This window comes from Puntigrus tetrazona, chromosome 4, assembly GCF_018831695.1.
Source record: "Puntigrus tetrazona isolate hp1 chromosome 4, ASM1883169v1, whole genome shotgun sequence".
Classification (NCBI taxonomy): domain Eukaryota; kingdom Metazoa; phylum Chordata; class Actinopteri; order Cypriniformes; family Cyprinidae; genus Puntigrus; species Puntigrus tetrazona.
This window is the reverse complement of record NC_056702.1, coordinates 5,916,263-5,943,329: the sequence shown is the minus strand read 5'-3', so window position 1 is coordinate 5,943,329 and position 27,067 is coordinate 5,916,263. Positions and strand designations below refer to the sequence as shown.

Sequence of the window (27,067 nt, the reverse complement as noted above, 5' to 3'; positions counted from 1 at the left end):
ACAGTTTAAGCTTTCAGTTGCTATCACCGGCCGGTAGGCTACATTCATACAAATACAGATAGTTTTCGTAGTTCGTTACATAACGTAATTAAAGATTAACCGCCACAGGCCAAATGACAATCTGCCTTGCTTAAAGGCAAAATAAAAGCCGAAGAATTATTGCTATGGTTTTGATTCATTTAAAAGAACCGAATCAATTGTTCGAGAATCGGACTGCACTGATCAAAACAACCGGCTCACGAGAGTCATTTGTTCGGGAGTTAGACCACGCTGATGGTACTGTGTGTTTTAAATTCATTTAAAACAAACGGCTCATGAGAGTCGTTCTCGGACTACATGGGTCGAGCTATAGATTCGGTAAACATAGCGAATGCTAGTTATGCTGGAAACTGTCGGAGTAACGTTAGGCTATTTAATTTCTGTTCGCATTAGAGGTAGAATAATTAATGATCAAACAATTTAATGGCGTCACTAATGAACAGTTAACAGAAGCGACATTGATGAAAACGACTCGGTTTGGGTATTGAATAAATGAAACCGGCTCCGAAAAAGAACCGGTTTTCGGTTCCCAACCCTTCCCATCACATTTAGCCTACCTGGCGCTGGCGGACTAGGCTATAGATTTTTGCTTTCCGGTTTATGTTACATATCTGTTTCATAGAAACGCATCGCAGCCGGGTTTATTTTCTCATGCATTTTCTTCAGAATATACGTGAACGCTTATGAATACTGCTCGCTGCTAAAAGAGAAAACGCATTAAGATGACTCGACATCAGTTCAGTCGAACAATTAAATTTAAATCGCATTAGCCTATGATCAAAGTCCCTAAATCATTCCTGTGAAGGAATGTTAAAAATAACAAAGTGCAGCTATGCTCGTATAGCCCCTATTGTTGGAAAACCCACGGGCCCCGTTTCTAGGTCTAATAAAGTGAATTAAATTCTATACTCACCCCAGTTAAAGCCGATAAAACGGGTTCACTCCACTCCAATAATGCACATCCAGCCCATTTTGTGTTTGCAGTCACTGTACGCTCGGCTATACAGGATATGCACTGCCAAATAATCCTATTTAACACACAGCGACACACATTTATTAACGGTCTGCGCTGGGAATATCAACCCGTTCAACGACGCCGCGTCTCAAACGCTTCACGTTTATATGAGTGCATCGCTATTAGAACGGATGGTGCATCCTCCTCCTCGGACAATATGGTCCCAGCATCCTCCGTGCATGTTGCCTCTGTCTGGGAAAAACAGCGGTGATGTCATGCTGTCAATATGAGATGTTCATTGTTTATTAAAGCGGCTTCTTAAAGGAGTAGCACTACTGTTCTTGGTTCCGTGTCGAACTGTAACTGGAGTTGCCTTGCTGGCGTCCTCTCTTAGATTTACACATGCTTGAAGGAAACCGGTGCCTTTCATGAATAAATAATCAAAGCTTTCAGAATCCCTCATTTTGTCGTTCTGCATTATCAGAGCTATAAAATGATACCACGCCAGACCCCGAAAACCCTTCTCACTCGTAAAGGTTTGCTATTTGAAACCACTATACGCTGTCCAGAACCAACAGCAGTCAGGTATATTGCTGAATAATGAATGAGAGCCGTGGCATCTGTGTGAGTGAGGCCATTGTGTCTTTTCTGTTTTATTGGGTTGCCCACACAGCCTTCAGACACTGTAGGGATTCTCACACACTTCACATGTTTGTGTGTAGGTGTGTGTATGTGCACGAGATTGATGAGGCTACACGTTATTAAACATTCAGCTCGGCAGCTCATTCGTAATTGTCTTTTCTTACTGTAAAAATAGAGAACATAGCATTATTTGCACTGCAGGGCGGCCAGTAACATATGAAACAATATTTTACAAGTTTTGTATTTAAAAGTGAAAATATCCGGGTGAAAATAACTTCAGGTATTTGTCTGGAAAACTGGAAATAAAGTGGATCTTTATGCTATATTTTTAACGAAGGCTACTACTGACAGAATGAAATGTTGAATGTGACATAATTTGCGAAAGGGTCTGAAACCACACGATATTTACTCTTATTACACATTCCGAGATGTCTTTTCTTTATTGAATTTTGTTGGGCTGTAATTGTCTCTAGGGCAGTATGAATGACAGCTTGACAGCTAAATTTTAATTACATTTTAAAGGGAGGCAAAGTTTGTTTGGAACTTATTTGCAGCTAACAGTGAAAACCGAACAATGTAATCTAAAAAATGCAGCCGATATACACAAGGCAATTTGTCTTGTGCTATTTGAGGATGTGTTATCTTGTTCCTTTTTTGTCCCCCAGAATTGTGTTAATAGATACATCCTCTGGAAGGAAAAGAAAAACGTGATTGTAATGCTAATCCAGAGAGCTGTCAATCAATTTATTTATTTATATCATAGACTATGTGTGTCTGCCTCTTGTTTTAAATGTCTTTAATGCATATATCGCCATCTAGTGCACAAATATCGGAGCAAATCTTGTGTTAGTCACGCAGCCCTTATAGGACTGGTCTCAAACTCAGTTCCTAGAGGGACACAGCTCTGCAGTTTTGCTCCAACCAGCTCCAAATCAGACCCGTTTGTGATCATAAAGACCTTGATTAGCTGGATCAGGGGTGCTTGATTGGGGTTGGACCAAAACTGTGCAGAGCTGTGGCCCTCCAAGAATTGAGTTTGAGACCATTGCTTTATAGGATGGTTTAAAACGTTTTATATAGAAATAATAATAAAAACAGAGCTTTTAACAATTTTCCAATTGTCACACGTTCAGTACTTGGGATTTCGGTTAATATATATAATTACAGCATACAGGTGTGATGATTATGTGGAATATAAAACGGTTATCAGGACAGAACCTTTTATCTTGGCAAATATGCGCCTACGGAATGATTAGACAGGCGTACGACTTCCTGTGACGCACAAGACCATTTTTACAGTGAAGAGACTAAGAAATTCAAGCTAAAATGTACTTAAATATAACTAAATGTTATATTTGGGATAACTAAATGTTATATTTAACTGTGTGTCCTAAGTCACGAATAATTCACTGCCTACACGGAAGTTTTTATTTTATAATTGAGTATGGTAGTCTATATCCAGGTCCTTTAAGCAGTAGTGTTTACAAATAAAAGAAAAAAAATCTGGAGCATAAGTAAGTCTTAGTATAACCAAAGGCTCTTTTCGTTGATTTTTAGTAAATTTGTTCAGGGTAAATTCAAAGTGTTAAAAACGCGGACAGTGCTTGACAAATCAAACCGCATTTTACTGTTATTTTAAGGACCTGAGAGACGGAAGTGCTCGACCTGCTTGGCGCGTGCGCGTTTTTCACGTTCTCCAGTGTGTGTTTAAGCGTATGAAGGTTGAACTGTCAACTAACTATAAACGAATATTCAAAATAGTTACTGAATACATTTTGTCAGTACTTCATGTTTGTCCACATGCCTTTATAATAAAGCATATATTTTTGGACCTCGGCTGCTGCTTTCAGGGTTTTTGAAGGGTAAGAATAGATATTTTTACGAATATTTTACACTGTTATCTACTAGCGTAGTTATATATACAAAGTAACTGCAGACTCTTTCATAAAACGCACAACTGTGTATTAAAGGTACTAAAATAGTATATATTTTATGAACTTCTATGTATATTCCATTAAAGCATGCACAGAAATGATAACACATTATCATTCAATGCACTCATCTTTGTGCTCTCTGTTAGGTGAAGATGGCTGGTCTGTCTAGCTATGCCCTGCGTATGGCCCGTCTGAGCAGCCGGATATTTGGAGATGTGGCCCGTCACACAGACTCCAAATCTATGAAAGTGGTAGAGTTGTTTAAAGAACCCCCGCTGGCCCAGAGAAAAGAAGTGTACGACTGGTACCCCCCACACAAGATCTACTATTCAATGACCCAGAAGCTCAGATTCATGGGGCTTTTCAGGTAAGCACATTCACAGTGCACCTATGAACATTTGATCTTCAAATTCTTCTGTTTTTTCAGTTAACTGTTCTTTGTTTTAGGGATGAGCACCAGGATTTCAAGGAGGAAATGAGGCGCTTGAGGAAACTGCGGGGTAAAGGAAAACCTAAGAAGGGAGAAGGGAAGAGAGCCACAAAGAAGAAGTAGACCATCGCATTTCATCTACTATTTATGAAAGGACATTATGAATGGAGAATCCGGTGAAGAAGCTGAAACTGTATGAACAACAGGACGTTTATGACTGCGGTGACATGTTCTATTAGCAGAGATGATGGTGAAACAAAAACACAATTGCTGAATACATTTTTGGTGTCTCTTAAGGAAATTAAATGTTCATTTTTGCATTTATCAATACCTTGACATGTTTGTTTGCTTTTTAAAAGAGTTGTGCCAGTTTGCAACGTTGGGACATCCTCACCAACACCTCTTATGTTTGTTTTCCTAAGAATACAGTGAAGGTGCCCATAAACCTTTAGGCCAAAGCTTGGGCTACATACAAAAAAAAAAAAAAAATTCAATTGTTACATTTGTGCCAACAAATCAATACACCATATATTGCATTGGACCCGTAATGGAAATATGTCAGTCAGGAACATGTTCGAAATTATGCATTTGTGTTAAAAGTTGTGATTGTGGGACCCATACCTTGTCATCTGATTAAAATATATGAAAAGTATTTGAATAATTTTACTTGATAACTAAAGTACAATTTGGAGAAATTTCTGTTTTATTCAAGCAATATTGAATGTTAACATACTCTTTATTCTTAGTTTTGTAGTAAGCCATCTTGCAGCTTACCTCTCTCTGTACATTTTACTAATCAATTTACGCTCCCGAACCTTGTTATTTACAGCCAATAACACAAGTGTTAACTATATTTGCACACATTTAGGGTCATAAAGACAACTGCAGCATTTAACAATCCCATGTAGCAGTTGAACATCTGGTGTGACTTACGTAGTTGGGACAGTGACCACATTTACAGCCAAATCGTCGGTTTTAATTTCGATTAATGTTCATTTTATGTTCCTTTATTCTAAAGAAAATTGTTTGCATGCTCTACAGCTATTGAAATAATCCTGTGCACATGCCTGTTCTGCCTAATGCAGGTATAAGCCAGATTCCTGTATTCAGATTCCAATCCACTGTTGGGTAGTAATTATTTTATGTTGAGTAGACTTTTCTAATGTATCTTGAAGAACAAGATAGAAAGAAACAGTTACTATGTTTTTAGCTAGATACTTAAAAAGTGTATATGTGCTTTATCATATTTATCATATATCATATTTAGTATAATATGAGAATACAGAGCATCTCTATTTAAAAAAATATGCAATTTGGTACAGTTGTTATTCAAATGAATTACAATTATGATATTGATATTGTAAATAAATGTTTATACAGTATAGCAGAGTACTTGCAAATATCTCTTGCCTCTCTTAATTTACTTTAATCAAAGTTTTATAGTTGTGATTTTGGTTCAGCCGAATTGTTTTAGCCACTAAATGTTCGTCTTGAGGATGTATGCATGTACTAAAAAGGCCCTTACTTCCTAAAAAGTCATAAAAGCGAACTATCAGAAGAATGCAAGCAAAAAAAAGTGTTTAGCGACGTGAAGTTACAATGCTGATAGAGGCCTTAGAAATTTAGATATTAAATGTACACTAGACTTTAGATTATTTTTTGGCTACGTGATAGTGTGAGATTATGTTGGATTGAAGTCATTGTAGGTGATTTTATATATTTGTGTGTGTGTTCATATGCACAGCTTGGATACATTCATGCTTTTAGGAGTTCTTAGATAAAACATTTGCCATTATATGGTCAACGTAATAGGCTATTAACATAATAAGGTATAATTTAAGTTGCATGAACGACATGGCTCAAACAAATGCATGACTTGTTCGTTTTTATCCTTCACACTTTAATATCAGTGCACTGGTCGGCGTCCAGTATCCCCGTTTACCCCTCTACGGGTTTACATTTGGTGAATCTGTCTCCCCCTCCTGTCTCGTTCTCTGTTTCTTTCCTCTATTATTTTCCACTCAGTTTCTCGTGGTTTAAAATGGCGGCGTTGAGCAGCGCCGAGTCCCCACCGCCCGTCTTCAACGGAGACACCATGAACCGCGATCCGGAGCGGGACCCGGGACTGGACGAGCTGGGCGCGGGGCTCGAACCCGCCTGTCCCGGAGGAGCGGCGATCCCCGAATGTCAACAGGACATTCCCGAGGAGGTACAATGGGGGAGTCAGGGTTGAAGGAGAGCTCGGGTGTTGAGCGGAGCTGGGCTGGATGGAGATGTTCAGGAAACACCGGCTGTAACGCGGATCGTGCTGGGATGCAATGCATTGCAGGGGGCGAGATGATGCACGAACACACACGTATTGGTAGCGGAGCGAATCTCATATCGTGCGCTTATGCATTTTCGCAAGGTGCATTTCCGAATGACGCCATTTATAATTCTCTCATTGCAGTTCTCTGAGCCAATGTTTATCATAAGGCCTGTTCGTGTTTCATTGGCTTTATTTCCTCCCCCCCCCGACCCCGCTGCATAGCATGCATGCTACATATCTCACCTTGCGATGCATCTTATTAATGGGGGAACTACAGACGCGAAGGGGAATATTAAAGGCTCGCGTGCATTGTTTTATCTCCTTTGTGTCACCAGCTGGCGCGAGTCTGCGTTCGAATGCATTTACATTTACATTTAAATCTGCAGTGATGTCATTGTGCTCGTGCATTGGGCCCTGCTAACGTCCTGCATTTGTTTTTGATCCCGTGCAAATTTATTGCATTGTGCATCTTTCTTCTAAGCTGTCAGCTGACTGTCTGCACAAATCGCCTCTGCTGCTATAAGGGGCCTTTGCTGTTCAGTGTACACACTGGGTTATTTCGTGGTACATTCTGCACCTTGCAGGAACGTCCAGTTTGAGTTCGTAAGGTTAACTGCATTTAGGAGCCTTGTTGACCAGGTTGGAGCATATACAGTGTTCGAGAAACAGTTGATTAGTTGACGCTCTACACACTTGAAACCAGCTACCTTGATCCAAAACCAGTTTTACTAAAAGGTAGCTGTGTTTTGATAGAGTACAGCTGGTTTCATCCTTCTCAAGCTATCTAGAAACCATCTACCGTGTTTTAAAACTATCTGTCCGACTTAACATGGATTTTCCTGCGGTGCATCCGTCCTTTATGTTCCGTTTGGAAAGTGAAGAAAGTTTACACCGTCATGGAACAGGTCACAAACCTGGTTATTCAGGAAACAGCTTACCTGTTTTGTTGCCAGACTAGTTGGATTAAAGAGCAGCTTGTCTAAGTTAACGTTGTAGAAGTGCTTAGTGGTAATTAGATTAATTTTACTGCTGGCTGCTGTAACAGCGTTATACTGTCCGATTATACACAGGACTTTGTTTGCTCCTTTTTTCCATTTTAAGTTTATCCTATATGTAGGATATATTTAGTTGAATACCTTTTTTGCTCACACTTGAAGTGAAAATGCCGTATTGTTAAAGAATGTAACATGATTTAATTCGATTAACTGTTTTATTGATGGATAACCACAATAGACATCACATCATAACTCCTCAGTAATTTCTTTTGCAATAGGAGATCCTAAATTGTACGTTGACCCAGAATCTTGAATATTCGGCATATTAAGAGAGCTTTTATATTGCTGCGTTACTGACCTGAATGTTGAAGAAACATAAACTTCTCACTGTATAGGTCTACAACTGTATGACTTGTATAAAGATACATTTGGAAGAATGTCATTTTGTTTTAGTTCAGTTACAGTGGAGCTTTTATGGTGGGAAAGAGATTCAAAAGCATCATAAAAGTATACATGTTAAGTATCGTTATATTCCGGTGAGTTAAAAACCGGATCGAATTGAGTTTGGGAATCGGTTCAACCCAATTTATTAACAAATCATTCAATCAATCAGTTTTTTGTTTGTTCTTTGCATAGTGATCATATGACTTCACAAGTCAATGCATATTTTTTCAAGTGTAAAAGTTCCAGTTTTTTTTTTTTTTTTCTTCCAAATTTCTGCTGCCGGGTTCTACGTATAAAATAGAAAGCTATAAGCTTTATAATGGCATGAGGATGAGTAAATGATGGCAGAATTTTCATTGTTGGGCCACTTTGTAGAGAAGTTGGATATGGCTGCAATTTTTTTTTGTTCACATGTATTGAGCTATTTTAAACCGTCTCGGTTATGTTGCATCATGTTGCAAACACGCAGTTTATTACCGCATGGGGTTTGCTTTAAAAGAAAGGCTTGTAACAAATGTCAGTTTAAGAAACTGTCAGCAATCTTTGTCTGTCAGGAGTTTATACCGGCAAGTATACTTAGAAAGTCCCTTGTCACTGATCCCTTTTAGCCTTTTTTTTTTTTTTTTTTTTTTTTAGCAGTAATTTGACTAGTAGAGCCAGTTTTTCTGCACCGTTGATTAGGAATCAAGTGGCAGCTTGATTCTCAGAATGCAGGATTTTTAATCAGAACTAAAGTTAGATGCACTTAAATGTGCTATTTTAAGGCATTCTTGACAGTCTGCTGGAAAATTGTTTCTCCAAATGGTGATCATAATAAAGTTTACTTGTAAAGCTTTGTAGCACTGTCAGACTGTTTACTCGTCTGGGACATTTTCCAGTGAACTTGGAGTATTTTATGATGCTGCTTGTATTGCTTGGCAAAATTGAAAAATGTTTATTGGCTATTTGGAACAAGTGCATTGCTTGCATGTTTCCTTGAGCAAACGCTTAGATGTAATTTTGTAGTGCTTTAAATTAGGACAGAAAAGTTTATAATATTGGATGTGGTAGTACTTTTTTCCAAATTGCGGTTGCCAACAGTTATGACCTCAGGCACTTCAATGGTTTTTAAAATGTGTTGTAATTAAATTCTGCAACAAATCATTTTTAGATCGTCCATCTCCTGATAAAGCTTCAGATTTTTAAAAATAGTAATATTAGGGTTGTGAATGTCACATTTTGTAGAATAAAGTTGCATAAAATGTACATTCAGGATGTCAGAAATAACTCTTATAGGTGATGATTGTCGTTTTGTGGCTTTAGTGACAGAACAGAATTGACCCTTCGCAGCAAGTTTGACTGACAGGCGATCTGACCAATCATAATGCAGAATCTGCGTCTAACGAAAATTAACGTCAGTGCACTCGAGAAATCAGTCTTTAATCTCCATCGCCCGCTTTTAGATTTTACAGCATTTACAACACAGTGCCATAGTTCTCTGACAAGCTACGCAAAAAATTGCAGAGGGTATCGTTTGCATTATACATCAATATAAGTAATATCGATATTATGAAATTGCTTGCGTAGCTTTTCTGTGGAATACAGCTCTGTGTAGTAAATACCGCTCCTTCTGAAAGCATGTGAAGATACCACGTTTAATAACTTTTTAACTCCAAACTCACGTCATAGTTACTAATAAGGCCTGCAACATATTTCTATACATGTATTCTAAGCGGTGATAAAGACATTGCATTATTATATACTTGCGGACATGGAAACTGTAACTAAGGTGCGCAGGTCTCCACGAAGGGTCAGTTGCCAAAAAAATTGTTTCCTGAAGATCTCCTGTTTCCATTGGTCCCACCCCCAGCACACACGCCATTGGTTGAGACAATATCGCCGTTTCAGGTTTCGAAAGAGTTTTAGCAGCAAATTGTCTCAGAAATTTAAGTTTAAACCTGGACAATGTATTTTAACAGAAAAAAACACACTCTGTTTAATTTGCAACATTTTGCGGTGTTTTCTTTGCTGATGCTCACTGTCTGTTTACTTCACACCTCAGATTTAATCACTATATCACAGTTTCTGTGGGCAGGGCTAGAAACAGCCGTCAGTGTCAGTTTTTACAGCTTAGTGAAGACGAGCAAATTATTCTGTTTATTAGATTTAGCCTGGACATGAAGTACTTACTCCTGTATGATGAAGTTTTATATCTAGGAATCAGCTAAGAAAGGAAGCTGGGAAAATTGGTTTGCTAGCTCTTAATTTTCTTCGCAGATATGGAACATCAAACAAATGATTAAGTTAACCCAAGAGCACCTAGAAGCCCTTTTAGACAAGTTTGGAGGAGAACACAATCCGCCATCTATATACCTGGAGGTGAGTTGGCCCAACAAAGAGTTGCTGTCACATAATTGATGTTATAAATGAAGAATATCATGAATAAAGTAACTTAATTTTTTTTATGCCAACTATAGTTACAATTACCTTTTAGTAAGCTACCTACTTAGGTGGCACTGTAGACATATTGAAAAAACACAGCAAGTTAAGTGTAAAAGGTGAAAATGCCTTTTTAGTCAAAAAGTATCGATCCCATAATGCATTGCAACAAGCATAGTGCAGAAATCCATATATAAGCTCGTAGGAGAAATTAATTGAAATACAGTTCATTTACTATTTATGGAAGTATTTAGAATTAGTAAACTTTTTGTGAAACCTGTTCATAAAGTATTAATGATTTATTTCCTCCATGCCACAGGCCTATGAAGAGTACACTAGTAAGCTGGATGCATTACAGCAGCGGGAACAGCAGCTTTTGGAGGCCATTGGGAACGGAACAGAGTTCTGCTCCTCGCCCACACCCACCCTGCTGGATGTAAAGGGACCGGGCGCCCAGAGCGCCCCCACCGCCCCAAACACCTTGGCTGTCCTGCAAACCCCTACAGACGCAACACGAGGGAATCCCCGCTCACCCCAGAAACCCATCGTAAGGGTTTTCCTGCCCAACAAACAGAGGACAGTGGTGAGTTGTTGTTCTTGTTCATTGCTAGGGGTGTGCACAAATGGTGAAACGTTTGAATATTCGGTGTGTGATTATTAAAATAAAAACACTGTTCGAATTTTACTGTGATTTGTGGGCCGTAAATGCAGGGAGTAAATTATAAATCTCAAGCAGTTGTAATGTGACCATGTAGTGTGTTATGTATAACGTGACTAATCATAAGCTTATTCAAAAATCGTCACAAAAACGTAATTTAAAATAACTACTTTCTCGTTAAGCATCATTTAAATAAACAAATATTAGTTTTTTTTATGAGCCCAAATATTCGAATGCAATGTTTTTGGAAAATGCCCATCCTATTTCACTTTTATATGTAGATAATTAAGTGTGAATGATTAATTAATGACATAATTCAAATCATTTTCATTTGCATGCAAATAAATGTTACAGTACTAGTAAAAACCTAAAAGAATAAAAAAGGAGGTATTTTGCAGATTGTCCAGGCTTTTCTCTGATATACAAAACTAAAAAGTAGGATGGAAAACAGTCCAAGTTATACAGTAGCTTTATGTGATAAATCTTAAATTAATAATTGATAAAATTAATGATGCTGGTCTAATGACAGAACATAGGTAAGGGATCTGATAAAAAAAACGGGTGTATTTTGTCTGTATGTTTTGAAGTTTTGCATTTTGCACATAAACGTAGATGGTAGGATATTTTGACGGTACTTCACAGTAAAGGTACAGACAGGATTTAGAAAGGAAGGAATTTCAACTCCAGCCAGATGTAGAGCGACGGGACTCCATGGGAAATGAGCAAATGTAGGTGACCCCCTTTATTTTGATTATGCGCTCAGCTTGTCTCTGTTGGTTTAGCAAAAAGAAGAGGCAGAATGAGCTAGAGCCAAGAAATCAAACACACCCAGACGCAAGGAGCAGAAAGTGACTGGAGGAAGTGGTTTATGTGTTTCAGGTTCCAGCTCGCTGTGGGATGACGGTGAGAGACTCCTTAAAGAAAGCTCTGATGATGCGAGGCCTGATCCCAGAATGCTGTGCGGTTTACAGGGTTCAGGATGGGTAAGAACTGTATTCTGAACGCACACGTAACTATCATTTACTCCACAAACAAGCCAAGGCTATGGCACATATTTAATGACCGCCCCGGCCACATTAGGGAGAAGAAGCCCATTGGCTGGGACACAGACATTTCCTGGTTGACGGGAGAGGAGCTTCATGTTGAGGTTTTAGAGAATGTGCCACTGACGACCCATAATTTTGTGAGTATGATAAAACTGACCACAAACTATGGCTTAAAATAAACCTAGAATGACAGAAAAGGAGGACGTTAGAGCCAATAGTTGACATGTCATTGGTGTGGTCATTTCTATTTATGATTTTACTCTTAAATACACATTGACCATAATATATATATATATATAATGGCTTTTTGGAAACATACAGAGTGTTATTTGGTGACTCGACAGGTGCGAAAGACCTTCTTCACGCTGGCCTTCTGTGACTTTTGCCGGAAGCTGCTGTTTCAGGGCTTCCGCTGCCAGACGTGCGGCTACAAGTTCCACCAGCGCTGCAGCACAGAGGTCCCGCTCATGTGTGTCAACTACGATCAGCTGGAGTGAGTCTTCTTGGGACATTTTTCACTTCTGCATTATGCATAAAAGGGTGAAATTTGCTCCATGCGTGATGCACAGTAAAATAAAGCATGTGAATAATATGTCGAATTAAATAATAAATTATTTGAATTGCATACGAAATAAGTGGTAAATATATTTATAAATATGTAAAATATGAAATATATTTATTTAGGATATTATATTAATATCAGTATATACAGTACATGTAAATACTTTTAATGTATGCTATATGTGTGTGTGTACTTTATATATACATACTAAAGATGCACCACACACACACATTATATAAACAATTTATTAATTGTGATTAATCACTTGACAGCACTATTTCTTACATACTAGTATTTAAATAGTTTACAGTGTATCCTGTTTATAGGTTGCTCAATTGGTTATGCACAATGTATTTGTACTGATGTTATAAATTTTGTTTAGTTTATTGCTGGCATCAAAATTTCTGGTGCACCACCCCATTACCCAGGAGGAGGCGTCATCGGAGGGCACGACACCCGTGTCAGAGATGTGCCCCTCCCTCCCTCCATCCGAGTCCACTGGGTAAGATTTTAGTGCACATCTGCACTCTATTGACTATAGAATAAATATATGTGTATAGAAAGACCATTTTATTCATTTATTTATTTATTTTAAATGTTAACGTAAGTAAAATTAGATTTATATACATATTTACAGTGAATGTAAAGTACATTTCTAATTTATTTATTTTATAATATGTTAATGTTGTTTTTATGAGCAGTGCATACATGATTTTTTTTTTAACTAAGAAGTCTCTTATGTTGATCCTGGCTGCATTTATATTATCAGCAAAATACACTTAAAAAAGTTAATATTGTGAAATTAACTAATAAAAACTAATTGTTTTTATGTTTTAAAATGTTATTTATTGCTGTGATGAACAAAGTACATTTTCAGCAGCCATTACTTCAGTATATTCGATCCTTCAGAAATCATTCTAATGTCTGATGTTCTAATTCTAATTATTATAAATGTTCTAAATGATCAATGTTGAACTGATTTTCTTAATATTTTTGTATATAATAGTTTCTTCACTAAATTTAATAGATTTATTGGAAATCTTTTGTAAATTTCTAAAAAGTCTTTTCAATATATTTTAATTTACTGCATCCTTGCTAAATGAAAGTGTTCATTTTTTTTTCCATAAAAAAAAACCTCATTCACTGACCACTTATATACAATATAAGTTTTTATTTGCATAATATGTGTGTTCTGTGTATACTCTTTATGCATGTATATATTTAGAAAATATTTACATAGTTATATTCCAGTCATCCGTTTAATAAAAGCATAAATAATTTTTCTGAAGTACATGCATGCATGTGCGTGTAGTAATATATAAATAATAAATATACACAGCACACGTACATATGTTAACAAAACTTATATTGGATTAAATTTATTGTGATTAATCACTTGACAGCACTAATAGTTCTATATTTTATTTTCAACATATAAATTTTACGTTTGCCGAGAAGTGTACTAAAGTTGAGAAACTGCAAGGGTCATGTTAAGTATACACTGAAGTGTGTAGGTGGCTTTTAATCGTGTACTGTGCAGAATTACATTGTACTTTCCTGCCTCTGTTTTCTCCAGGTCTCTGTGCCATCCTACTGTGTCCCCGTCCAAATCCATCCCTATCCCACAGTCCTTTAGACCTGGAGAGGAAGACCACCGCAACCAGTTTGGCCAGAGGGATCGCTCCTCCTCAGCCCCTAACGTCCATATCAACACCATCGAGCCGGTCAACATTGATGTGAGAACTGGACAGTTGGACAGCTTTTTTTTTTTTTTTTTTTATCAAAAGGATTTCATTCATTTTGATGCTACTTACAAATGTCTTTACTTTCCACTACCTGAAAAATTAGCATCCAGTAATATTAATAGATATTATTGATCATATTTTAAATGCGTTATTATTTATTTTAATTCATATTATTTATTATGAAATGCTCTTCTATTAAGTGCCTTCAACCATATGTCGTTTATTTTAAGTCTCTTAATATAAAGGTTTTTTTATACCCACATTTGTAGCGAGCAAAAAACACAAAATGTTAAAATTGCCCCAAGTCCCTGCTAATCTGTGTTATTTCTGTACAGGATTTGATCCGTGATCAAGGCTTACCGAGGTCAGATGGAGGTAAGTGTTGTCCGAAACAGAAAACGTACACACTGAATTCAAATGGCTTTCCGTCATCCCATGTCTTTGTGCTATCTCTGTGTCATTGGCCTTAGAAGTTTGGGATAGCTGATCCATTTCACTCTGCCTGCTAGTAAAAGCTGACAAACAGGCCTTTCTCTCCCCTGCCTGCTTTGTGAATTGCTTCAGCTCTTTTCTTAATCACTAGTGGCCTGCTGTAAACTACTAATTCCTAATCTGTGTTCTCAAAACCCGTCCCCGTCTCCTTTCTGCTTCTTCAAAACATGTCCCAGAACTAAGTTTAAAGAGACAGTTCACCCAAAAATGGATATTCGGTCATCATTCACTCAGCCTGATGTCGTTCCAAACCATTATGTTTCTGTGGAAGGTAAAAGATGATGTTTAGAAGAATATTTGAGCTGCTCTTTTTGATAAAACAAAGGGAGAGTAATTGATAACAGAGTTCTCATTTCAGGGTGAACTGTCCCTTTAAGGACAGACTGTATACACAAATAATGAGAAACTGGCTCTGTGTCACCTATAATTCACTTGATCTTCTCTGAACAACCTCTGAGAGTAGACACAGGATTTTGGTAGTGGGTGACAGGAAGTGCACCTGAGCTTCGGGGGCCAGTGATCCCGTGTCTGTCTCTCTCCCCCCTGCAGCCCCCTCGCAACACCCAGCCCGCTGCTTGAGGAAGAACCGAACACGGACCTCAAGCCCCCTTCTGTCCTCCCACCCCAATGACATTGTCTTTGATTTTGAGCCTGAGCCAGTGTTCAGAGGTAGCTAGGCCTTTGTGCGTGGCTGTGTCCCACACCTTGTCTCGTTGTTTGCTCGTCTATCTGTCTGTCTGTCTGTCTGTCTCTGTGTGTTTGTCTTCCACCTTGTGTGTTTTCAATTTCACTCCTCCTCCTTTAAATTCTCACTTTCTCTGCCACTTCTCTCGCACAAGTGCTTTCACTGACGTTTGATGGGCTGCAGTCACTTTTCATCAACTCGATACATTTTACCCACTTAGTAAAGCAAAGTGTCAGACAATTCAGAAGTACAGGCCCCCTTTTAAATAATAATAAATCCATGTTAAATATATATATTTAATTTAGGCAACTTGCCATTATCCAAAACGGTTATTTTAGAAACACAAATAATAACATGTAATCTTAAGTTCACACAAAATAAAAAGAGTGCAGTAATATATCATATTTTTTTATAGTGTCCATTACGATGCCTGAAGTGACTCAATTAAAAAATTATTTTTTATTTTAGTATTGACAGTTATGTTAAATCAGTTATTGGCTTATTATATTGGACAGTGTTATTTTAAATGGCATTTGTTAATATTTAGAATTATTAGGTTTTATTTTCATATTTTCTATATTTGTTTTCATTTAAGATTTTGTAATTTTATATGCTTATATAAAAATTAATATTTACTTTTTTTTCCAGATTTAGTAATCCATAAATTTTAATCCACTTTATTTTATATCTGCTCCTTTTTAGGGCAACATAACAGATATTGTTTTAAGTTTAAGATTTTCATCTCTTTTTTTTTTTTTTTTTTTTTTTTAAACAGTAATATTATTATTTTAACTAAACTAATTAGTTTTAGTTACCAATAAGAATACTGGTACCTGCCACAATGATTTGTTTGAATCCCTACTTTCACGTATCTATGTGACATTTTTGGGGATACTTTTTGGTTTTCCATTGGGAAGAAGGGATAAGGGGTGTGGCTCAGGATTTGATAGTATATTTCAGTCGAGACATATATTGCTCACGGCCCTTTTATTTCACACTGCATGGGCTGTGACGTGATCCTTTCCTCTCTTTCTTCCCCCATGTGACTCTCTAAGATTTTATTCCTCTCCTCCTGTCTCCTTCCCCTCTTACTCTGTCTCTCTCTTCTTTGACTCTCCTTTTTTCCATCGAAGTAACTTTACTTTGTTTCTCGGCGTCTCGTAATGCCAGGCTCCACCACAGGCCTGTCAGCCACACCTCCTGCCTCCCTGCCTGGTTCCCTGCCCAATGTGAAGGTGTCCAAATCACCCTGCCAACCGAGAGAAAGGAAGCCATCGTCTTCGTCAGAGGACCGCAATAAAATGGTGAAGATTTCTTGACCTTTCTTGACGCAGTTAGTCCAGTTCAAGGTTCATTCGGGATGGGTTTCGACATTTATTTTGTCTAATATTTAGAAAACCCTGGGTCGACGGGACTCGAGCGATGATTGGGAGATCCCAGAAGGTCAGATCACCCTGGGACAGAGGATAGGATCTGGCTCTTTTGGAACAGTCTACAAGGGAAAGTGGCACGGTAGGTCCTCAGAGAACAGTTTTGGTCTAAAGATGATGAAGGAATGTAAATGTGAAAGGCTAAATGTGTGTCTTCATCTTCCTCCTCCTCAGGTGATGTGGCAGTAAAGATGTTGAATGTCACAGCTCCCACTCCACAGCAGCTACAGGCCTTTAAGAATGAAGTGGGTGTCCTCAGGTGAGGGCTTAAAATTACTCACTGTTTTTACTCAGTATTCACTTTTCACCATCAAAAACTGTAAATTAAATCAAATTTAAGTATAAAATTAATATATATATAAAAAAATAATAATTTAATCTATCCCAGTTGTTGGTAACAGGGTTTAAAAAAATGTTACTGTATTAAACAATTTAATATAAAATAATTTGACCTCATTTTTTTGTTATAAATTTATATTGAGTTTTTTTATTTGATGAAAATAGCCAAATTAAACTATACCAATTGTTGACAAAAAAAAATATTGTAAAAAATATTCTCTAAAATAAAGCACTAACATAAGGGTTAATCACTTCCTTTCAGTGACTGTAACGTAATTGTTCATTTCTTAAAAAAAAACAACACCTTTAATCATAAAATGCATGGCTTAATTACCAGAATTAATCTTTAAAAACATCTCTCTCTCAGGAAAACCCGCCATGTGAACATCCTTCTCTTCATGGGCTACACCACCAAACCCCAGCTGGCTATTGTTACACAGTGGTGTGAAGGCTCGAGTCTCTACCACCACCTGCACATCATCGAGACCAAGTTTGAGATGATCAAGCTGATTGACATTGCCCGTCAGACAGCTCAGGGCATGGAGTGAGTGACACCCGTGCAATGTTTAATAATAAAGAATCCATTTAGTCTTGACTCGAGTGTGTGCAACCTACTGCCATCAGATACTCAACTGCTCAGGTTATGATGCTTGTAAATCATTATATCCGCAGCTATCTGCACGCCAAGTCCATCATCCATAGAGATCTGAAGAGTAACAGTATCCTTTGTAAAATATTTATTGTTCTAGGAATATAGAAATCCATGAATCAGTCTTTTCAGGTCGCTATTGATAAGTATATATGTGTGCGCCCACATGCTCTTAGCCTTAACACCACCTCCCTAGATATCTTTCTACATGAGGACCTAACAGTAAAGATTGGTGATTTCGGTCTGGCTACAGTGAAATCCCGCTGGAGCGGCTCGCATCAGTTTGAGCAGCTTTCTGGCTCGATCTTGTGGATGGTGAGTGAAGGAACACGTCTTAACACATCAGAAATGTTTTTTTGTGTACTGACATTTGCATCTTGGCTGATCTGCTTCAGGCTCCTGAGGTGATCAGACTGCAGGATAAAAACCCATACAGTTTCCAGTCGGATGTCTACGCGTTTGGCATTGTTCTCTATGAGCTCATGTCAGGGGCTCTGCCTTACTCTAACATCAACAACAGAGATCAGGTGAACCTCTTAGTTGTGTATTTTGGGTGAACTAACCTTTTAAGACGCTGAAACGATGACTAGGTGGAATTCGGCTTGAGATATTTCAAATTGTCACAATTTGATTAAATGCATGAAACATCAATACTGCTTGTGCTTTTTTTGTTTATCAGTTTTGAATTATAATATGCCATATGTGTTACGTACTTGTAAGAGGATGTATATGACTTTAAGTCTGTAGCCTGAAAATGACTGCTTGTATCTGATTTCCTATCGCTCCTCATCCAGATTATCTTCATGGTTGGCCGGGGTTACTTGTCCCCTGACCTGAGCAAAGTGCGCAGTAATTGCCCCAAGGCCATGAAGAGACTTATGGCAGACTGTCTGAAGAAAAAGCGAGAGGAGAGACCTCTTTTCCCTCAGGTAATGTTGCAAACACCTGTCAAACTTCTGCTTTCTCCAATTTGGCTGCCATCTGTCAAGGCCATGCAGATTTATGTCAAGGTGTGTTGCCACAAGATGGCTTCCGAATGGCATTAACAGAATGCAGCTTTGAATTAGTTTGCTACCAGTAGAAGTAAAATATGTATGTGTGCATTATTAGTTAACGATACACAAAATTGGTATGTTTTCGGTACAGCAGGGGGAAACATTTCTTCTTTTATTTCTTTTTCTTGATAAATAGGGGTTTACAGAAAAAAATATGGTTTTGTCTTGAAATAAATTGGCAAAATACATTTTTATTTTTTCACTCATGATATATTGCGCTTTGTCTCTAAAAAGTAAATAAAAAAGGTCATGTTATTCAAAGAATGATATAATAAGGTTGCACATAAGTGACGCGCAGATCTGCATACATTACAAAAATGGTTCAGACTGCTCATTTGCGCATTAACATTGTTGAGAGCTGTTAATGCAAAAAAAAATGCACATATATTTACATTTGTTGCCTGTTTTAAAAAAATAAATAAAAAAACAGAAGTATTATTTTTATTTTAAAATCGCATTATCATACTTTATATCATGTTTTGTTTATTCTTTTAGAAATAACTAAATAAAGTGCATTAATATTATTACTATAAATCATTATTTTAGTTTTCTAGTTGTATTTGGTCACGCTATGTGCAGTGTGAGCACCAAACTCACATGCTCTTATGATTTTTATTTTAACATGCATTATTTATTTATGACAGATCCTGGCCTCTATTGAGTTATTGGCACGCTCTTTGCCCAAGATCCACCGCAGCGCTTCTGAACCGTCCCTTAACCGCGCTGGATTCCAGACAGAGGACTTCAGCCTGTATGCCTGCGCTTCCCCCAAGACACCTATCCAGGCTGGTGGCTATGGCAAGTTCACATACACAAACAATGTGGCACCTTATTACTTTGTATTGCTCAAATTAGTATGAAACTGACACACATCTGTCCTTTGTGTCCCCTTGTAGGTGAATTCTCAGCATTTAAATAGTGCTGCAAATCCTAAAACTCCATCCCTTGTCAGTTTTTACGACGTCTTGTGTTCCTACGGTGGGTTCATCCATAACAACACAGAAAAGGACTAGTTTTCAAAGAATGTGCTGTTTTTCTTCCTCTTTACCCGAAGAGCTACGGCCTCAACGGAATTGCTTTAAAATAAAATGATCTCTGCAGGGTGTCATTGCTGATTTTACAAAAATGTCATAAACATCACATAGGACAGCTCGATAATGCAGCGTATAACAAAAACGACTGGCGTGAGAAACCAACAGCTGCTCACTGGAAAGAAAAAACGCAAACAAACCCAACCTGATTTTGGCAGGGGATGAAAATCTTTCCCCAATAACGAAGATAAATGGGTTTGGGATGAATGATATTGGAAGCAGAAGCCCCGCCTTTGCTCCGCCCCTGGAGGGGAAGAACACACAGCACTGGCCGATCAGAAAACAGGGCCCAGTGGCATGGAATGATGGGAAAATTGGCATAAGAGAGAGGACGTCAAGTCGCAGTCATGGAATGGAAAGGTGCTGAATGTCAGGAGATAACTTGAATGATATTTAGAATTTGTTACGAGATGTCGCCTGTGGCTGGATTTACTAATAATACAGATTTCTTTGGTCATTAGCATTTTTTTTTCCCCTTAAGGGTGACATGTTGTAGATAAACAGACCCTTTTTTCAGTTACAGATATAGTTTGTGAAAAGTGGTAAATGAAGCAACCATCAAAAGACCTCTTTTTTTATATATACATATATATTCTAGAATATTCTGTAGGTTCTTTTGCTTTTAGTTATTTGTCAAAGCAAACTCTAGTATTTTTATTTATTTTGCATTTCACGTGTCCCACGCAAAGAAGCCTGGTGAAATGTTTTTAGCCTCTCTTGGATCGGCACAATCAAAGCGGTTTCCGCGCTTCTAGAGAATGTGATTTAGTTTTGTTTAGTTTCACCTCCTTATAGTAGCTGGCATTATGTTTCTGAATAAGTCAAAGGCTATATTATTTAAAGTTTCTTGTAGAAAAACCCACTGTATAAAGCAAACACGAAGCCTTGCTATGGAGTAACAATGTGGGCGTATTTCAGATGTATTTCTGTACTTTTCACTACAACTTTAAGCTTAACTGTTGTTATTAGAAGCCATTCCTTTTAGGCCATAACGGTTAACAGATTTTTATTTTTATGTTTTGTTTTTTTGTTTTTTGAGATTCGATCCATCCGAGTCATGTGAAAACTCTTTGGACCTTGCACCGCTGGATTCATTCCGATATGTTTGTTCACGGGTCATAGCATTTTTTTTTTTTTTTTTAAGTTTCATATAGTTTTTCTTGTGTTATAGACAGGCAGGCCTGCAAAGTTACATTAATTTATATTGCTTTAATTGTTTTACTTTTTGTTCAGTGTTTCGAACTCTCAGAGAGGTGTGTGTGTATGTGTGTGTGTGTGTATATATACATATATATTTTCTCTCACTCATTCTGTGATTTGCTGAAATGGACATTACGCAGTGTGTCTGTGCACTTTGTATAAATGACTGATGCAGATAAGCAATTTTGCCTTTTTAAAGACTTAATATATTTTGTCATATGAAGAGGTTAAAGCATGGTTACCGGATTGCAAAATGAATGAAAATCGATTTCAAAAGCAGGCAGGGCCATGGGACACTAAAAACCAAAGCTTAATTCAACCTCCTAACGCCATCTGTGTCCACCTTCGCCATTTGCCGGAGAACGGTTATCTGGATCTTCGACCAAATCGATTCGCCCTGTGACTCGAACAGGTGATAAAGCGGCGACTCTTCGTTTCAAGTTGGTCCAAAGACTTCTGCGTCAACCCTCTAGCATAGCTTTGGGCTGTAGTGACACTAGCACTGTGTAGCCCTGAAGTTCACCTAGACACTGTGGACAGTGGAAGTGCCCTCGTAGGGATGCTTTTTGTTATTTCGGCCTCTTCGTAGTGAAATAAGTGGCTCCGGCTCCTTTTTTTTGTTCTCGTAGGAAATGACGCATTTTTGCTTTCGGCTCCACAAAATGCTTGATGTTGCACAGATAACCGAGGCTCTCCGCTTGGTTCGCCACTCGTGCTCTGTTACAAAAGTGAGGACACGTGCCCCATCTTCTTGCTTCTGTTGAGATGGATTGAATTATTTATTTTGGTTCTCTTTTTCGATTATTTTTATAAGGACGATGCTCTGTGAATTGGTTCCGCCACTTAAACTTGCCATTAAGGAGAGAGGAGCTCCACGGATCCTTTGGGCTCGTGACGGTGGTCACTGTTTTCACATGTATAGTTTTTGACGAGACGTCTGAATGAACTTGTTACCAGATTAAGCTGGCAAACCTAACGTGGGTTGCGTCTGGAGACGGTGTAGAGGTGTATTTTAAGAATGCTGTATTTATTTTCTATGGGAATGTTACTGAAGAGGTCTGACTTGTGAAGGATTGATCCTTCTTGACTGGAATACTTGGTGACCTGCTTAATTACAACTCGGAGATAAACACACATATATATAGATTCTCTATAGCCTTTTTTCTTTCACTCCCCAAATCCCCCATTTTATTTGCTTTAAAGCCTTCAACAAAAACGTCCGTATCACATTCCTTTCTGTTGCCTTGCCTGCACTTTAACCCTCCCCCCCCAGTGCAAGTTAATTCAAGTGAGAACTATCATACAAATGTTTGGGAGACTCTTTTCATCTGTAAATAGCTGTACAAAGGAAGTACTGTCCGTTTGCTAGGAGGCATGGAGATAAAAACAATGAAATGACTTCAAATGTTTCAACTTAAAGGTTAAGAAAAGACATTTTGATAGATGAAATTCTGAGAAAATATTTCTGTGTAAAAATATTTAAGACTGTATTATATAAAAGGAAAAGAGCTTAATGTATTTGTTGTGAATATGAAAAACTGATATATTAAAGAAGTGCATGAAAACTGGCTAATGTTTTTTTTTTTTTTGTTTTATTCAGTGTGTTTGATTTTAAAGGCTGTCACATTTACCACTGATTTTGATGCTATATTTATGATTTTATATTATATATATATATTTATTATTATTATTATTTTATTTTTTTGCAATATAGATTTTCCGATTTATATTCTGCATTCTTTTGTAAAGCTGAAGAGGAGTTGCCTTTCTCTCACTAGCTCTGCCCACTCTTTTCTTACTTGGCCCCTTCAAATCTATTGTTTTAAGAGACTGTGTCGCTTTATAAAAGTTAGGTTACCTAACAGACTCTCACTTTCAGAAGCATTTTCCCCCTATCTTTAGGCTGAAGAGGAGAGGAAAAGTTTGTGTATTCACAGAAATGAGCTTGGTGGGTTTTTACATTAAGATGCTTCTAGACAGTAAATGCTTGTCCATCCATGGGTGAGTAAATGCATTAATGTATTATTTTCTTAACAACTTTACAAAATTTCCAGAATTAGTGTCTGATGTATGTGATTTGCATATGTACAATTTTAAATAATTAAATGTGGTATTGTCTATATACCACCCCTGCTGAAAGATGTGAATTTAATGTTACAATATTCACTTTATATAAAAGGTAAAAACATATGATCTCTCAACTGTTCAGCATTTGTCACTGCATCCTGCATATCTTCATGTCTTCCAGATGAGTGTGGCATGTCTAATTTCATCTCTCTGTCAAGAAGGAAAAGACATAATGAACGGGGTATCTGTAAAAAAATGTGTACACTAACTTACTGTATTCTTTTCAATTTCCAATAAGGGCTAGTTTATTCAGATCTTTTGGTTGATATTTTATGTAATTCTTAGAGCGTTCGCTGGCTAATGCTCAGAGGCGTCAGAGCCTGCAGCTTGAGCGGACCCTACATGCGCTGGATGTTCAGTATCAGCGGGAGCTAGCTGGGGTACAAGGTGCACAGCAAGAGTTGAGAAGATCCCTGGACCGCCTAGGAGAGCGAAGTGCCACCAAAAGATCTGCTTTGGCCCTGCCGTCAACCTCCAAAAATCATTCCTCCCCAAATAACCCCAAGCACACTCCTTTGCAGTCCTGCTGTCCAAACCACATTGTGTGCTCGAGCTGCAACCTGCGCTTAAGACTGACCGACACACTGACCCGTCGCTTTACACCCAGCCTGTGGACCATGTACACCTGCCCCTTGACCTCCTTCCAGTCTGCGGAAATGTATTATATGCCCAGATTTGTACAGAAACGTAATCTCTCTTTATCAGACAACTCTCTCAGATATCTGCCATTTATGTAGAACATATATTTTAGCATTGCATGAAAAACTGTATGTAATCAGGTCAGAGGTGGATCTGAGGTCATCTAACTTGTTTAAATTCTGCTGTAAAGTTACTGCCGTGTGATGCTTTTTAAGGGGCAGTAACTTTACAGCAGGATCGTAAAATGGTTTACAAAAACAAAAAGACTGAGGGAACTTTTCCAGAGGGTGATTTTATAACCCTTGAAGGCGTGCATTGTTCCAGCTGAAAGCTTTTCTTACACTTTTAGTGCAGCACACATTCCAGCGCACTAGAAAGTGTTTCTACAGTCTCGGCTATGCCGTACTCACCAGATATTGGCATTGATCTTGACATTTTCTAGAAACAAACTGCATTTTGTAACCCAGAGAAGCACATCTTTGTTGTATATGTTGAATAATTTGTGGTACACATTAGGATGGGAAAATAATTAAAAGTGTGGATACTAGTTTTATAATTGGCAGCAATTTTGAGTTTCACGTTATAAAATGCTACTCAATCCTGGGAAAATTTCTTACCTGTCACAGCTGGAGATTCACAGGCTCCTCCCACTTACAAAGAAAGGTAGGTCACCTGAACTGCTAACCTGCCACCTACCTGTAGAGAGTATGAATTACACACAGTCAAATATGCCTGATTTAGTTATAGAATCAATTATTTTTTCTCAGAAAATAGCACACAATATATCAATATCTGAACTGTCTTAATTGATTTGTTGTACAAAATAAAAATCTCAATGTTGTGTCATTCATATTATTTGATATGACAATCTTATAAACTGATTAGAATAATGCTTTTATCACTTGTGCCATAATGTCTTATTTTGTACAATATACCACTCATGAGTATATACAATATACAATTCATAGCATCTTTCTCTATAAAATCTCATAAACACATCTTTCTAACCCTGCAATGAGGCTCAAGCTTAGAATGAGTTGATCAATTTAAGAGGAGCACTGATGAATCCTGTGGGATCCTCAAGCCCAGGTGTGAATACAGGCTTTTTTAGATGTAAGGATGCAAATTTAGGATGTAAAACCTTGAGCACAAGCATTCGATTTAGAGCCAGCTGTGATTGTTATTGTAATATCACACAAAGAGTGAAATTGAGACAAGACCTTGAGACAAGAGATCTGTGGCTATGTGGATATGGGAAACAAAAATAATACAATTCCATACGTTCTAAGCGGTTAGCATAGGGGATACAAGTATTCGCGCAACGCTACGATGTCGCGCTTTGAATCAAATGATTCAAAAAACGGTCCGGTTCTGACTCAAATGATTCGAATCCCAATACGGGATCCGATTCGAAATCCTGTTCTGAATCAAACGATTCGCGATACGATTCGAATCACTTGGTTCAACTAGTAAGGATCCCCGCCCTCTTAAAAAAACAGCCAATGCGGAAGGAGAGGCGGTGCCGTCGTCCACTCCCATTGGCCCGATGCGTTAATCAATCACACTGTTTGACAGCACGTAAACACACCCGCTAATCCCGCCTTTCATCGCTCGATCACAAAACATGGTACCGTATTGTTCTTTAAATCACTTTACATGTGTACAGTTGCAAATGTTCTCCGCCTGCCAAGTAGATTTTGATCGTTTGCGTTAAATGTGAGCACTGCGGCAACGATGCATTCTGCTGATAATCTCGCAACTGCATTTATTTCAACACTATCAGCGTGTTTGTGGTCGATTGAACGATCGACCGACTCCAATAGCCTCAAAGTATCATGTTTCGTTTCGACTAACGTTCGTTGGGTGAACGCGTGTAGTGCTTGTGTTTATGGGAGCTTTCGGTAACTCACATTGACGCGAACTGTTGTGTTTTCTTCCCAGGTTTCTACGTCTTCTGATCAGTCGGGGATTCGACGTCTCTGAAAGGCGCTTCTGCCGCCTTGTGGAGCGGATGAAAAATGCAGTTCGCTTTACTGCCAGCTGTCGTGTCACAGCCTCATCAGACTCAACGTTGTGTCAAATTCATTTCCTTACTATATTCCCAAGTAACACGTGCGTTCATAAATTATTCAAGTACTCATGTTCCACATTTGTTAAGTGTGCATGAAGGCTTGCGACGGATCACCGGCTCCCTCTTGTGGCCCGTTACGCGAAAATGCAAAGCCGAGGTGGTCGGCCAGAGGACAGAGGTTCATATTTCAAAAGTGTGGTGTTGTTTTTTTTTTTCTTTCCCCCAAGTAAGGAGATCGAGGGGGGAAAAGAAGAAAGCAATCAATGTAAGGGCCGCTGTCGCATAAAGAAAGGTTAAAACTACTAGTTGAGTCCCAGTTCATGTAGTGATGTGTGCAGTAAGGGTTTGGACAGACAGTATTTACTCATTTCTAAAACCATGTCCTCTGAACTTTCTTTTCACAGAGTCTCCTTCAAATGTCTGGTTTTAATTCATGCTGTTTTTGTAGTTCTTTAAACTTCGGCGTGCACAGCTTTTTTCAAGAGTGAAAACTGAACACACAATTGCTTCGTTCATCTCTCTCTCTTTTTTTCTTTTTTTCCCCCTACCTTTTTGCTCAACAGAAAATGATTTTCAGGTGCATGTACTTTAAGGTGCTTTGCACAACTGAGCGTGTGTCAAAGACTGCAACCCCAAAAGACACATCGTGCATAATAAAGAAACAGAGCTCACAACCTTCACCGTTTTTATGTCTTTTTCCATTTAATTTGTGCTTTGAGCCGGGCGGTTATTTGAAACATTGCCCGTGGACACTTAATCATGCCTGTAGAACAACAGAATTTAGACTGCTGGTGACCAAATTCGAAACGTTTGCACATTCAAATGATCTCTCATCCGAAAAAAAAATAAATAAATAAAATGAAATAAAATAAAATAAAATACAAAAATGAAAAAAATAAGAACACGCATACGCAACCTCGGTAGATTCAGATTGATTTCTCAGTCTAGAGTTAATTTAGTGCCACTGTCCCGTCACTGTGACGCGGAGGTCGCAGCATCCTCCTGTGGTCTCAAAGAGAACTGCAGTAGAATGTCCCACGGCTCTGCGACAGAGAAGATTCAAACGATTCCACAGCTTGTGCATGATGTGCTGCTTTCAGCTGTCCTGGACGA

General features: G+C 38.1%; 3 protein-coding genes and 1 long non-coding RNA gene across 5 annotated transcripts in view; 2 read left to right on the top strand and 2 right to left on the bottom strand.

Annotated features, from left to right (window-relative positions):
• tmem178b (transmembrane protein 178B) overlaps nt 1-1,504 on the bottom strand; it is a 74,012-nt gene extending 72,508 nt beyond the window's left edge. The window contains exon 1 of the mRNA XM_043237912.1: nt 953-1,504. The gene's annotated coding sequence lies outside the window, so the exon portion shown is untranslated. The remainder of the gene's footprint in view (nt 1-952) is intronic.
• Nucleotides 1,505-3,314: 1,810 nt separating this feature from the next.
• On the top strand, nt 3,315-4,652 carry mrps33 (mitochondrial ribosomal protein S33). The gene is made up of 3 exons (XM_043236019.1): nt 3,315-3,498; nt 3,717-3,937; nt 4,018-4,652. Exons 2-3 carry the CDS (start codon nt 3,723-3,725, stop codon nt 4,121-4,123), a joined length of 321 nt encoding a protein of 106 aa, XP_043091954.1. The 5' UTR covers nt 3,315-3,498; nt 3,717-3,722; the 3' UTR covers nt 4,124-4,652.
• Nucleotides 4,653-5,957: 1,305 nt separating this feature from the next.
• braf (B-Raf proto-oncogene, serine/threonine kinase) lies at nt 5,958-22,685 on the top strand. Of its 2 annotated transcripts, XM_043236751.1 has the most exons (20): nt 5,958-6,209; nt 10,004-10,105; nt 10,485-10,748; nt 11,703-11,806; nt 11,904-12,006; nt 12,214-12,362; nt 12,814-12,933; nt 14,008-14,167; nt 14,512-14,551; nt 15,218-15,337; nt 16,524-16,657; nt 16,748-16,865; nt 16,958-17,042; nt 17,490-17,666; nt 17,795-17,841; nt 17,968-18,086; nt 18,167-18,298; nt 18,566-18,700; nt 19,471-19,624; nt 19,723-22,685. In XM_043236751.1, the coding sequence occupies exons 1-20, from the start codon at nt 6,042-6,044 to the stop codon at nt 19,743-19,745; spliced, it is 2,454 nt and encodes an 817-aa protein (XP_043092686.1). In that variant the 5' UTR covers nt 5,958-6,041; the 3' UTR covers nt 19,746-22,685. The 2 variants fall into 2 exon arrangements, with proteins under 2 accessions (XP_043092686.1, XP_043092687.1); XM_043236752.1 differs by lacking the exon at nt 15,218-15,337 and having other exon boundaries at nt 5,963-6,209.
• LOC122342718 lies at nt 20,414-25,826 on the bottom strand. Its single transcript, XR_006250637.1, has 2 exons — nt 25,794-25,826; nt 20,414-24,579 (listed from the first exon to the last, which is right to left on the bottom strand). It is a non-coding gene; the product is annotated as an uncharacterized LOC122342718 (long non-coding RNA).
• Between the last annotated feature and the right edge of the window lie 1,241 nt (nt 25,827-27,067).

Bases quoted from the DNA above. Each gene is read 5' to 3' on its own strand.
- mrps33 (XM_043236019.1), top strand. From the start codon at position 3,723: ATGGCTGGTCTGTCTAGCTATGCCCTGCGTATGGCCCGTCTGAGCAGC. The intron at 3,938-4,017 runs GTAAGCACATTC...TCTTTGTTTTAG, and splicing joins AGATTCATGGGGCTTTTCAG to GGATGAGCACCAGGATTTCA.
- braf (XM_043236751.1), top strand. From the start codon at position 6,042: ATGGCGGCGTTGAGCAGCGCCGAGTCCCCACCGCCCGTCTTCAACGGA. The intron at 16,866-16,957 runs GTAGGTCCTCAG...CCTCCTCCTCAG, and splicing joins CTACAAGGGAAAGTGGCACG to GTGATGTGGCAGTAAAGATG. The intron at 17,842-17,967 runs GTATCCTTTGTA...CCACCTCCCTAG, and splicing joins TAGAGATCTGAAGAGTAACA to ATATCTTTCTACATGAGGAC.